At 39.1% G+C, this 14,662-nt stretch overlaps 1 protein-coding gene across 1 annotated transcript in view; it reads left to right on the top strand.

Moving 5' to 3' along the window:
• The first annotated feature begins 1,145 nt into the window (after window positions 1-1,145).
• The window catches only part of fbxw7 (F-box and WD repeat domain containing 7), a 64,142-nt gene continuing 50,625 nt past the window's right edge, over window positions 1,146-14,662 (top strand). Inside the window, exon 1 of the mRNA XM_051384765.1 lies at window positions 1,146-1,545. Within this exon, the coding sequence (XP_051240725.1) occupies window positions 1,318-1,545 (228 nt within the window). The 5' untranslated portion in view covers window positions 1,146-1,317. The remainder of the gene's footprint in view (window positions 1,546-14,662) is intronic.

Below are 14,662 nucleotides of genomic sequence, written 5' to 3'. Positions count from 1 at the left end.
TGTTAGTTCAACTTGCTCATTTGGCTGAACAGCTGCCGATAAGGCGCCAACTTGCTCCAATTGTGCTGAACATACTGTAAAATCTATGGGTGTTGGTCAGCCGCAAACGCTCAATGGCGTCCAACAGCCGACTGTCGGCCTGGTGTGTCAGGGCCCTCTCAGTCTACTCTGATAGATGTTCTGGCACTGTAATCCTCCTCACACAATGGTGGATGTGAGAATAGAAGAGGGGTTAAGCCCTGGTGTTTCTGCCTCCATGTGTTCAGACATTTAAATGCACACAGGGAAGGGTGTCCGTTGCCACTCACTCAATCTGTAGATTTATACATATTCAGCACTGATCATGAGCTGGTTTTTGCTGCATATTATATATTTATATTATTTTTTCTTTGCATTACCAACATGTAACTTCTCTCAACTCTCTGCTTTGTTGAGCCTACACACCTTCATACCTTCACAAATCTGACATTAGTGCCCCATTGGGTACCACGGTTCAGTTGACAACGACTGACACCCTGCTGCTGCTTCTCTTTTTAAAGCTGCATGTGAAGACACTTTAATAGGCTTAGTCTTAGTTAAGTCCATCCCTAAGTAAACCCTAGTTTAAGTGCATGTGTCACACATTACTAACATTGAACTACTGTGTGGTAGTCTCCTGAAATATCCTCAGCCTCTTTGCTGACATAGACAGAGTTACTGACATTCCTGGACACCTTGGTTCATGGAAGAGCCAGAGAAGGTTAGCATATAACAAATCCTAACTTCAACGCTTGCGTTGTCGAATGTGACTTGAGCCAAAGATATAGTAGTCTGTTGTTTTGTTGTATTGCTGACAGTTTTCATGGGGTAAAGTTAACTGGGCTCAGTGATGATGTAGGCCACTAAGTTGGGAGGACCAGAGGAGGGGGGGGTCAGAGAATGACCACAATGAGGAAGCTCCCTGTACACGTGTGCTGCGTCGGACGACTGTTGGTACACATTCCACCACTGAGGGGTCATGAGAGCAGATTCCACAGTGCCTGTCTGAGGGGGGAGAGGCTGAGTTGGTCCATCCTCTTTTCAGGCCCTGACAGCAGCTGCTTGCCTGGCTTGGGCGCAACAGTGACCTCACACCCCAGAGATATTTTAAAGGGTGCCAGTCAGCAGGGAGATGAGTTCTGAGTAGGTAGGTGCAGAGGCTCAGTGAGCGCAGTATTGATACATCAGCACAAGGAAGCTACTACATTCGTTTTGAGAAACGATATCTGCTTGCGACAATAGTCGGCCAGCGTTCAAATCTCCTTCTGGGATATGATCCAGTAGACGCCCTTTTTTGCAATGCTGCGGCATTGCCCTATTCCCCGTTTCTCGTCGTCTGGTGCTCGGAGAAAGATGCCAAATGTTTGCTGTGGGAAAGAGAAGACTTTGCACGTCCCACTGGAGAGTCGGCCACTCGACCTGGCAGACCCCAAGGATGTTGACAAGAGACCGTTACCCCCTCAGAAAGTTCTCAAGATATTTAGCATCAACATCATTGCTCAGGGCTTGCCATTTTGTCGCAGACGGGTGAGTAATGTATGTATTAGGCCTGTCGTATTTTCTGGGTTCGGATGAGTCACAGAACCCAAAAATGTCAAGGGTCATCCTACACACTCGCCCTCTTTCACCCAGGTTGTTGTTGCTTTGTGTAACGGCTGGTTTATGAAAATGGCAAATCAAAATTGAGGCTACATATATCTCTTTTTCGCGTATCACTTCAGCAAAACCGCCTAATAGGTTTACGTTTTGGATAGCTTAAGTGGTATTGGTAAGAATAGACGAGTAGAAGTTAAGATACTTGTGATTATGTAAGATGGATTTGTCCTTTTGTCCGATGTATTTCAGTCGTTTCCATATGCTCATAGATACAAAGTTCGCTTGCCACGGCTCCACCCACGGCGGATGACGGACACCCACATATAACCTTAAAAAGCCTTCGCCAATGAACCTATTTTTAGGTTATAGTTTTAAATGAAGATATAAATGCATTAATTGTATATATTCTTCAGTTGCTGTTTGTGGAGTATTTATCACAAAAAAGTACCGTTGCTTATAAGTAATGTTAATTATTGCAGATAATTAGTATCTTTAAGATTTAGATTAATTAATAATTTAATTCCGACTGGGTTAAAGGATTTTAATATACAGTAATCTGTTTTTATCTATGTATACAAATTAAATTAAATAGCCTACACTATATCCATCAGTGTTAGGAGTTCCAGCCGTTCGACTTATGACGGGTGATGATTTAACGTAAATCCATTGCTGATGCCAACTCTAACAAATGTTTACTTGGCCGTTTTGTTTTTATTAATTGGGATGTATGTTTGCATTAGAATTTGCAATTATTCTAATGTGTCAGAGCAAGTTGAAGGTTGACGCTGTTCCAAAACATCAGCACTCTCTTACTATGACATTAGTAATTTCTTCCTTTCTGACAGGAAATTAGGTTGCCTGATGAAGCTGTAACAGTAAGGCTACTTATTAAAAAGTCTCCGTTGACATCACTCCTAAATGAATCTAGCATTATGTGCAATGTGATTTAAAGGAACTTAAAAAAACCTCCCATGTCATGTTGATAAAGATGATGACTAAAAATTTATTTGGGCTAACATTTGATAATTTTATTATTTTGAATTACATAGAGCACTTTAATCATTTAATTGTTTATTATAAATTGTAGATGATTAGTTCAAGTTCATTTTCTCAAAATGTTAAGTGTTAAGTTAACTTTAGTTGTTAATTATTAAAATGTATTGAGCAGAAAAGAATTCTTTCACCCTTCCTTATAATCCTGTAAACCTTTTTTATTTATCTGTATTTGATGAATTTGTTATAATACATATCTGACACATGCATATGGTATGAAGTCCAGTACAATTCAATGAGACTGGAGAGATGGAACATTATACGGCTGTTTCCATTTAAAGACCCCAGTTCGTTTACTCAGTGTTGAGGTACTCATCCAAACCTTCTATCATAAGGTCAGTATTTTTCTTGAAAGTATTTAATCGGTCTCCTCCAGCTGTATTTTAATTAAAAGTACAAATTATTTAAAACAAGTTTAAACATTAAGCTGAGGACATCTTGACGGAGGGACACCAGCTGTTTTTGTATAACAGCGTTTGGCCTACAGTGGTGCTGGCAGTGTTTCCTTAATGTCATCAGAAATAAAAAATGAGAGGAAGTTTAAAATATCAAACAATTTGTTAGAAAAAAATTGAAGATGGGTGGGGGTGGCGAGAAGCAACGTTGTGAAATATCGTGTAAAGACTGAAATGGCAATAAGGGTAGATGTCACAATGACCGGGGAGTGTCGCTTGTCCTTTTTCCATTCTTGGTTTTCGCTCAGATCAAAGCTAGGCCCTGGGTTGACCAGCTTTGTGAGACAAAGAGTCTGTTATGGGGATTTCGTTTGAATTAGGGTAGTTAAACAGTAGGTTGAGAAGATGAACTGAGACGGACCACAGCAGGAGGTTCCTTTAGTTCACTCAGCCACAGACTTAAAAATATCTGGTCAAGGTCTGTTGCAAGGCGAGGCGGCACTGGTTTAAAAACTGGTAACCGGTTGTTACACCTCTGTTGAAAAAGAGATGTTATGCATCATCCCTAATTATATCTTTATATACAGCCTCTCTAATTGTATATGCAGTTCTACTTTTATTTAGCATCAAAGACGCATTGTCTTTTGTTCAAACCCTTTTTTTTGTTTGCCATGTAGCAACAAAGTGGTACTCTTAGCTTTGTGAACAATACCTGCAATAATAATGACATTCCCATCAGCCTCAGCAGCTTTGTAATTTTAGATGATGGTGACCATGGTGAACATTATATTTGCTGGATGTTAGCATTGTGATTATGAAAATGTTAGATTGTGAGCATGTTAGCATGTGGCCTTTAGCAAGTAGAGCCTCACAAAGCTTCTAGTATGGCTGTTTAGTCTTGTTTCGTTATTGATGTGGCAAAAAGATGGAAGCGGAGACACTGACTCATTTCTCAGGTACTTAATTATATTTTAAATGATGGGTTCCACACACTTCAAGTATAACATAGTTTACATATAGTGGTCTTGGGAACAGTGGTAAGGAGGTAAGAGATAGTAAGGTTTCATCTTCTGTCTCAGATGAAAATTGGTTTGACTGTTAAAGTGAAAATAACTGTTGGGATTATGCTAGTCCTTTAGTTGGGGTCTAAAAATGCCATCTGTAGCACCATCACATGAAGGGGGATAAGGCATGTATGTTTGTGCTCAGGAACACTTGATTATTTGTTTTTATTTTTTTAAAAAGGCAAGCGAGTCAGGAAGTTCTAGACTGAAGAAAAGGAACTTGAACTTTAAGTTTGTTTACAAAGTCAGTTTTTCTGGATGATCTAGATGGAAGGTCCCACTAGGCCAGTTCATGGGTTTGTTGGTCCATGCAGAGCAGGAAGCCATGTGGGCTCTGCTGCGCATGTGGCAGCTGTCTCCACTGAATGGCATAGCTAGCATTTCCCAATGTCTCTGTGGTATGGTACAATTTAAGTCGCCTGATACTATGTCTTCAAAAGGAACAACATTCTGCAAATTGTATTTTTTTTATTTTTTACTTTCTATGTTGTTAGTATTGCTGATTCATGGTAGACTTGCAGGGAATTTGTCTGCTTTATCTTTCCCCCCTTTTTCCTTTTATTGCAATCAGTCTGATTCCAATTTGAAATATTAATTTGTGCGTGAACATGGGAACTTTCTACGAGACAGTGTTGTTTCCCATATCTATAATGTCTTGAGAAAACTTCAAGGGAGATCTACAGCGGCTCTAAAAGTTCTCATACTGTACTGATAAAAATAGTCCTGGGTTAAATTTCCAATTAAAACGTGCCCAGGAGAAGCCACTGTATTTCCGGGAGCCAGAACGGGCATCCAGCTGTTGCAGGAGATAGCAGATCAAGATATAGAACATTAACAGCAGGACATTTTAGTTGCGGTATTACTCTTCTTACCCACCACACCCAGCGCTGCAGGCCTGTTGAGTAAGGTGATCTGGTCTTGCCCATGGCAGCTATGTCTGTATCAACAGCTCTCAGCAAGATGCATTTGCTGTTGGAGCAGGTGTTGTGGGTGTGTTGCAACTTTCTTTAGCGAGTTCGACTCCAGCCTCAGAGTTTCCTGCGGTTTTGTCTACGGATGCACTAATTAGAGCTACTGTAATTTTATTTTTGTTTTTAGCTTTGTTTACGTTTTTGGTTGCTTCATATGCTCAGTCTGTCAGTTTAAGACTGTGAGCTGTAGTTATACTGGTGGCCCACTGGTCTGAGACGTATATGTATCTACCCAGGGACTCTTTTTTTCCATGTTGGTACTGTTTCTACTGTCAACTGGTTAATTAAGGCATAATACCAAATAACAAAAATCTGAGTTTTATCAGTTAATTAGAAAGTTTTTAAACTGATTTGCATGAATCATTCTATAATAATGACACAAGTATACAGAGACCTCAAGTAAGCATCTGTCACAATTCAAATGCACTTTTTTTTTTACCATCTATTTTTGAGAACATATGCCTGGATACACGGAGGACATTCGTATTCACTTTCAATTCGAGTTGTCTGTCCCTGTCCGTTACGTGACAACTAGGGTGACATGATACCTGATTCCTGATTCCGATCCTCCTGCTACTACCGGGGTCAGATGATCTTAGCGGCTAAAGTGTTATTTGTCTTTGCTATTATACTGTGTAATTTTTTCCACCATCAAACCTTAAATTCACCTCAACTACTTTGTGTTTGTGTTGTGCTTAGTTCATATTGGCATCACAGTCATCGGCCAGTCTTTGCTGCTCTTTCTTTTTTGTCAGATTTTTCAGGTGTTATGAAAAAACCTGTTGGTGCAACCTGTCACTGTTCTGTGATTATTTATGTACATTTGTGAATACTATGCTATTTGAGTGACATAATTGAGTATTTGTTAAATATCAAAACACTGTTAACCTCATTAGTAAACTGAGAAATAAAATTTAATATTAGCTGAAACAAGAGCAACACAATGTTTAGAATTAGGAATTGTGTTTGGGGAAAAAGGAACTCCTCTGTGCTCATAATGAAGAATAGCCACCACAGGAAAGACCCTGATTAAAATACTCAAAGTCTCTTAACAGCATCAGCAATGCAGATTTTTATGCGCACTTTATTAAGCAATAATTACCAACTAAATTTAATTCAAATAAATCTCCTCAGCGTCAGTTTATTTTGCTAGTAATTATGTTGCTGTTCCTACCCGACTTCTTCATTGTTCAGTCGCAGTCAGTGTTTCACTGTACTTGCTGCCCTGGAGAAACAGTTTCCTTTACAGATGTCAGTCTCTGTAGATAACTGTAAAGAAAGTAACGCTCCCCTGTCAGTATCATGCTGCTTCACAAACAGCATCACTCAGGTCTTTTTAACCTTTTTTTCTCCCGTTTTTGAATAGCCAAATGGAGAATATTGTGTTTGACAGAACAAGAAGCTAATTAGTCTTTTGAAGTTTTGGGCTTTTCTTCTTCCTCCATTACTGATGCAATGCATTGTAACACACTGGAGTGAAGCTGAAGTGAGATTCCTTGCTTAGCTTGGTCTTCCTATTGAAGTGTTATACTATTCTGTGCCATTTGGATTTGTGTATTAGGAATGTTGTATTTTTGTCTTGCTGCATTTTCCCCCCAAAAAAACCCCAAAATCTGAGAAAACCTTGAGGCAAGACTTAAATAATCATGAAAATGTGGTCTTAATATTTTGTTTCAGAATAGTCTAAGTAGTAGATCAGACGATTAACCAATAAATTGATCAACAGAAAATTAATCTGCAACTATTTTGGTAAACAATTCTATAGTTGCAACTCAAAACAAAGTCACAAAGTGCCTTACATGGCCGGAACCAGGGTGACAGACATTTCAGGAGTTGTTCATCTGGCCTGTTTCTGTCGTATGTTAAAGTTTAAAGTCATTAAACTTCCTTTGCTTGCCAGAATAGAGTCACCATGATGCCACCTTGATGCATTTGACCCCATTTGTGTAGCACATGCAAACTGCTGGCATGAGTCAATGATTGAGAAGACGGCTGATTTTCGTCCACCGGACTTCAAGCCTTTCTCTCTGTCCTGAAGTAAGGACCACACCACAGTACACTGCAGGAGGTTGGATTCTGTTGCCCTTGGGCTCCAAATAACACAGGGGTGGCATCTGCCATTGGCTATTCTGAGAAGCAGTCCATTCCAGGGAGCACACAGATCCAGTCAGCAAGCTACACAGCACCCAGATCAGCCAAGATCAGTTTTGTTTACCCCCGATTTCAGGGGGGACTCATAACTATGGCATCCAAAGACTGGGATTATGTTGCTGAAAAAGCTACTCTGTTTTGATTGCGATCTATGTAACTTGGCCTTCCAGTATTTTTTCGTTGTGAAAGTGGGATATATTGACAAATAGTGTGTTTAAAAATATGTGAAATATATAGTAATGCAGCTTTTCTGTAGTCATGAATGACCAGGCGGTCTTGCATTTTGACATTGCATGTGATCGGTGAACTTAAACCTGATCTAAATACTTCTGGAGTTCAAGCTCGGGTGTATAGTGTTATACTGTTGTGCTTTACATGCAGAGCATACTGGATAGCGATGTGCTCCCACCTGCCACAGAGCTGCCTGAAGGCACTGACATTTCCAAAGCTGTTAGATGCATGAGCAGAAAAAATATACACTCATCCTTAAGGAAACTGTTACAGTTGCTAAACGGTGTCTTTTAAAGTAAAATGTGAAGCAAAATGAAACCTCTTTAACACTTTATCTTGCACACATACAAACACCTGCATACCTCATCCAGTTAAATTATTCATCTCAGTTGTGCTGCATGGCACACACATTTTGCTACATAATTCAACACTATTGGACATATGCAATAGACTTGAATTTGAATAAACCACCTGAGTAACGACCTCTTGAGGTTCAACTGTATTTTAGTGCCTGCTCAGTTTGCTTGTAAAAACCTGTTGTGTGTTTCTTTTTACTATACAGCTTGCCATTTAACTTTTCCGTGTGCAACCCTCCTGTGAGAGTGACCACACTGGGGTGTTTGAAATATTTCAGCATTGTTGTAGTCGCTAAGCTGCAAAATGTATAACCCCAAGCTTCTAGACTATATAGAATATCTTTTTCCCACAAAACCAAATTCATAATTCAAGGCACTGTTCTCCCACAGGTCACACTGCATTAATTCAAACACAACCAATACAGCTTAATCTCATTTGAGTGGCAACCCAGGAGGTGAGTCCTCAAATGTGTTGTTGTTGTAGATTTATGGCCCGTTCATGCGTACGAACCCAGAAACCTGAGACAGCAATAGGCTGCAGTTAATTGTGCATAGGACCTGGTGTTGCAGCCTGGTGGCGCCCCCTGAGCGTTGGAGCTTTAAAGGTGCCCAGTAGCACTGCAGGGGGAAGTTGGAAACAAGCTCAACTTTATACAAATGTCCTCTGACGCAGTGCGAGCACCAACCAGATGAGACCTGTTCTCATTTCAATACCCGCAGAAACAAAAGCACAGAGTTGTTTACTACTCAGGACTGCTTCCAGCGCAGATGTTGGTCATTTTTCCATCAATGGTGTACAACCCACAAGACTTACACTCGCTATTTCTGCTACCACAATAGGGCATGCAATAGGTCATAGGTCATGTTGATAGCGCCCTCTATTGTGAGAAAGTAGTTAAGTTTGTGTGTTAAACTAAATAATAACTACGGATATTTTTTGTCCAAACTTGTAACATTAAAACAACATGATTAAATAAACAGAAAAATACTTGAAGTTTTGAAAGTTTTCGCGAGCTTTAAGAGGATCTGTAACGGTCATACACGTGAATCAATTTCTACTTAAACAGTTTTCATATATTGTTTATGCTCCACATCTTCCTGCCCATGTAATTCTTCTGTCTTAGACTTCCTGTATGTATGTATGTGGGTGATTTCCTTGGGAAACGTTCTGACATAAACACTCAGTTGTCTTTTCGGTCATCATCAGTTTAACGTTTTTGTTCTTTTTCTGAAATATCGTCTTTACAATTGGCCTCTCCATCAGACATAGCTGTGATTTGCCTCCAGGAATTTAAGCTGAGAATCACTGTGTCTGGTCCTCTTCCCCCCCGTCTTAGTATCAGTATTTCTCAGCACTGACCTTCAATAAGCTGTCCCTGTGCCTTTCACAGTGTCCTGCTCGCTATAATCTGGTCATCAGTGAAGACAGCCTGTGAATGGATAGCTGACTGGCTGTAACTGCCGTCTGCATAGTTTGTCTAATCTGTATATGAACCCTGCTGTCTGAGTCACAGTGTGTGGTCTCCCTTTTTTTATGTGTACTTCTGATGCAGTGCAGTGATGTCTGGACACTTGCTGCAGTCCGTGACTTCCTGCACTATCACATTACAGCAAAAATGACGCAGTCTAATGTCAGTTTGTGAAGTTGTTTTGCTTCGTGCCTGTTATGCAGTGTAAAAATTATTGGTAATGGGCATGCTGTTTACCAGAGTTTGAAAGTTCGATGGCATTTGCATTGTCAGTCAGGGAGTGCAACCATCTTTTTAATATCACAAATAGGAAAGTGTCTCTAAAAAACACAAACAGGAATATTGTCATGTTGATTTAAAAAAACATTCAGTGAAAGCACACAAAGTCAAGTCTGTTTTGATAGCAGCTTACATTGTTTAAACACCACTTAATGTGCAAAAGCTCTTCATATTTACTATTCGTCAAGACAAAAAACCTTGAGCTTGTCTTCCCTCAGTATTTACCTGCAGATGATGGAGTATCAAGTGCCTCTTTATTACTTTAATGTCAGGAAGACGAGGTTTTTTAGGTGATTGTATGCATGTGCGTGTTTGCACCTTAGCAGGTGTCACAGAGGTCTGTTGTTCACAGGTTTAGAAGAAATTCAAATACTTGCTCAGCAACAAGAGGATTACACCCTTGGTAGAATGCAAGGCCTCTAACAGGGCAAGACAATCAGAAAACTTTTGAGTATTTAATATTATCAAGGTAACGGGACACAGAGGTCACACCGGCTGCAAAGTATTTGTTTATAGAAAGCTATTTCTCACAGTACATTGTCGAGTATTGTGTGGAAAGTTTCTTGATTTTACTGGTTCCACATTTATTCATATCTGAAGGCCCAAAGACGACATACTTTAAATTATGTTGTGCAAAATACTTATGGGCCATACGATTGGCTTTTCTTTATTTACCTTAAGAATGCAGTTGCAACAATTAGTTGTCGTTGATTAGTTAGTTGACTGAAAATTAATCTGCAACTATTTTGATTAATTCTTTTGACAGTTTTTTAAAGAAAAAATTCTCTGGTTGCTTCTTCTCTAAGGCGATTATTAGCTTTCTACTAGGGATACACAGTAAATATCAGGGTATTTTGCGGTTTTAGACTGCAGGTTGGGCAAATTAAGACATTTGAAGACATCAGCTTAGACTCTGGGAAACCCTGATGAACATTTTTACCATTTCTGACATTTTGAAAGACAAACAATTATTTGGTTAATTGAGGAAATAATTGGCAGATTAATTCATAATAAAATGATTAGTCAAAGCCGAACTTGAGAAACATAAAAGAAAACTTGATCCTTCAGTTTATCTAAATATTTCAAAATATCCAAATTTGGAGACACCATGTGAAATGTTTATATTTATAAAGTTCATCATAACATTAGAGAAACAGAATTATTTATATATATAACTGAAAAAGACTTTTGTGCACCAACAGTGAACATAATATCCTCTCAGAGATGTACAGTAATGCCTCTCGTGGCTGTCAGTGGTCAAATGACCATATTCGGTCAACGTGAGATACTGTACCCGATTCATCATCTGACATTGATTAGCAGCATGTACAGTGTGAGAGATGATGGATGACTGCCAGGTTTGGCCCATGACATCCATATTTATAATTTGTGCAGTTTATAAATGACCTTGGCTCTGGTGTACTGTACCTCAAGGTCTGACAAGTAAGGCCGTGTTCAGACCAAAAATAGCACTCTGTTTAAAAACCACAAGGGGCTGCGTTGCTACAGGTACCGGTGAGATAATGAAATATGATCCAGGCAGTTTAGTTTGAGGAGTACATCCATGACTTTGAAGGCTTATCACATGCCAAAACACTGTACAGGGGTTTATAATACCATGGGGCAGAACAACTCTGTTAAGTTACCATGGCGGCATTCATTTGATCCTCTGTCATGACGTTCTCAAGGTAAACAGAGGCATTAACACTGTTGTAACAAATTAATGTATTTAGGAATATACGCTTGTACATACAGTATTTGATTGGCTAATGCACCCTGTATTTGTTTATCATAGTCCTTTGTTTCAGGACCAACATGTATCGCTTATTAAAATGAATGAGAAAGCCCCCTCCCTTTTTTTCCCCCCAAAGTGCTGTTGTCCATCTGAATGCAGTCAATCACGTAATCCTCAAGATTCATACTACATTCATACTGTCTACCCACATGGCATTAAAAACTTCAAAATGGTTACTTTCAACTTGTTGTTCAATTAAATTAGTATTCCTGCTCCCTCCTGACTTTCTGCATTTTATTATTCAAAACACTGAGGCGTTGTTGCAGTGAGGAGGTGGATGCATCCATTGTAAATGTGCTCCTATTAATGTAAATGTGGTGACTCAGATAGCTTTTAATCGAGTCTTGACCATTTCCTTTTGGTCTGTCTTTGTTGAAATGTTGTACAAAATGCTCCTCAAAGATACCATCGAAACATGGCCAAAGGACAGATTAGCTAATATCAGGATCTTTGAGAATAGATGCCTCACAAGCGTCATATTTCACACTGTCTTATAACATTTGCTTGGAGGAATGTTCTTGCTGCAGTAGCTGGATCGGTTAATGCTTTTCTTTCCCTCCCAGAGTTCATACTTTTTCTTAGTGTGTGAGTTTCATCTTCTTCAAAGGGTTGGAAAGAATAATATGCAATCCTTCCAGCCTATACAGAAATGTGTCTTTCTAGTCTTTCAAGGACATACCTCTGCTTTATGTCATTAACAATACAACGAAGTTGAAATTATAGCTCTCTTTCAGTTGCCCTCTGAGGGCAGAGAACAGAAGGCTGATAGCTGAATGGCTGGCAAAATATTGACTCACCGTTCATAAAAAGTCAACTCTTGCTTTGCCTACCATTATATCAATTCCGTCATTCTCTCTTCCTACTTACTCTGCAGTCTTTTCTTTCGCTCATTTGTTCATTAATTTTTTCCTCCATCAGGAAAGATGACTCCCGGTCTTATCTCTGAGGAGCAGAATCAACACCCTCTCTGCTCACACTGCATGGGCTGCTCATTGTCCCGACTAAATTGAGTCATTCAGTCTCGGTGACGATGACTCCCTTTGAGTGAGCATTTCTCCAACACAGATGATGATTGATTTTGAAACTTAACTTTCCAAAAAGGTTCCATTGTAAAAGTGAGAATTACTTATTTATGAATAAACCTGTTGTAAACCTTAAAACTGCGGCTTATTGACGGTTAGCTGGATTGTGGCCAAGACACAAGAACCTCAAATATGAAGTAATTTAACATAAAAATGACTTTTTATTTTTTTTATTTTTTTATTTTTGATTTATAATGAAAGAGTAGATGTAATTATGATTTTAGAAGGGAACAGAAGTGATCTCGCTCTGATCTGCTAATGTAATTACCATCAATTGTCAGTAATCATAATATAGTAATACATGATAAAATACAAAATAAAAGTACACTACAAAAGGAACTAAGCCAAGTTTTGCTCGAGATACTGTGAGCAAAAAGCCATAAATTCTACTAAAAGACTGTTAAAAGAGCAGCCAGAACATGTGGCATTCAATCTTCAAGGGTAATCCTTAAGTCGCTGATGTTGCCCAGCCACTGAACTTCATGTGAGTCATTTAGTGGCTCAGCTGATCAAGTAGTTCATTTGTATGAAGCAGAACAAATGTTGCAAAGCTAACAAAACATTGTGTAGCCAATCATATTGGGATCAATGAATCCACAAATCTTGCCTTTACAGTCTATTTGAGACTATTTTGGTCTCTGGGGTTTTCGGTGCATTAGACTAAAGCGAATAAGTAAAAAAGTAAAGAAATATGTGAAATTAAAGTCAGGGGGGAAAGTAAAAGTGCAGTTTCATCCCTGTAACTTGATGCCTCTGTCTCCTCACGGTGTGTGAACCTCTGTGGCTTGTGTGTGGGTGTTGTAGTTTTCACATTCTGCTTTCTGACTAACAACTGCACACTATCACTCTTCTTTTCTGTTTCAGCTCTGGTTTGTTCCTTTCTAGACAAACACAGAAATTGCTTTTACTTTTCAGGTGTTTGTGGAATAAAGCCTCGGCGCTGATACCATTTCAGCCAACGCTGGTCCGTACAATTGGTTGAGAAACTAAGGAACCATAATCGATTTCTGTGAACCAAAAGAGAATTGCCTCATCACCTACACAGCATTACACTAGACAGCCACAACAAACACCTTTATTACAGAGCCACCCTCCTCTAGTCTTTGCAAGTCTGTCTTTTTTTAGCTTGAAAACATTTGAGTACCTCAATTCCTTAGAAATAAGGTATTTATGCTGTGCATGTTGTTGGAATCCTGCTTTCTTCTCTTATCACATACCTCATTACTCATTTCTCTCTGTGTCTTTCTTCCATTGATTGAAGATCTTACACCTACACTTTTGGTGATTTAATATTCCATTCACAGGGTGAATGATTTAAATTTTTCTTTGTGAACTTGCCACATAGATGAAAAGCTACTTAGGAACAGCTTGACAGATACTTTGAAGTATCTAGCTGCTATATAAAATTTGCTGTCCAAATCCTCTCGACCACACCCGTTTTCAGTTCAAGAATACTTTGTTAATGATTGTTTTTTTTTTTCAATATCATTGAAACCCCGGTAGCCTCTAGCAATCAGATTGTTTTGGCTTCATTTGCCCTCATCTTGACGTATCGGTCTAAGAAAATCCTGTTTCCCTCGAAAACAATGAGTTGAATCGATTTTTTGCTTGTGCTGCTCCAAAAACTGAACAATGACAAAACTCAACAGAAGTGTTTCCAGAAACAATGTCTTCATTACTAAGAATAGTGTACAAATGTTATTGAGAATTTACATAAGGACTATTTCTTCTGTCTCAAATAGTTTGACTAAAAACTGTTAACTGAGTTTTTTGGCCACTGCTGTCTGTTAGACTTCATCTGTCCACCTATTTTCTAAACTACTTAGGCTGCTCAGGAGAAGTCAGGGGAAGGTCCCAGCTCACATCAGGAGACAGGGGCACACCCAGGCCTGGTTGCTTCTCCACCACAGGGCTCCTGGTGGATTTAATAAATGATAACATCATGCTGTTTTAGTAGAAAGTGACTTGTAGCGCTTCACCGCTCGTTGAACCTGCATAAAGTGCACTTTTTTTAGCTTGTGCTCTTTTTAATTTATTAAGAGCATTTCACTAACAAAAATTTGTTTTCTTTTTCCTCTCTTATGTCCTGCTCCCCTGTTATGGAACGGTATGAACACAGGTAAGAAAAACCTCATATTTTGATTATATATATTTAATTATCCCACTATACTCTTAAGTGGTGCTTGAAGTGTTTGGTCAACA

This window comes from Dicentrarchus labrax, unplaced genomic scaffold (assembly GCF_905237075.1).
Source record: "Dicentrarchus labrax unplaced genomic scaffold, dlabrax2021, whole genome shotgun sequence".
In the NCBI taxonomy this organism is placed as follows: domain Eukaryota; kingdom Metazoa; phylum Chordata; class Actinopteri; family Moronidae; genus Dicentrarchus; species Dicentrarchus labrax.
This window is presented reverse-complemented; position numbering and strand designations above follow the sequence as displayed.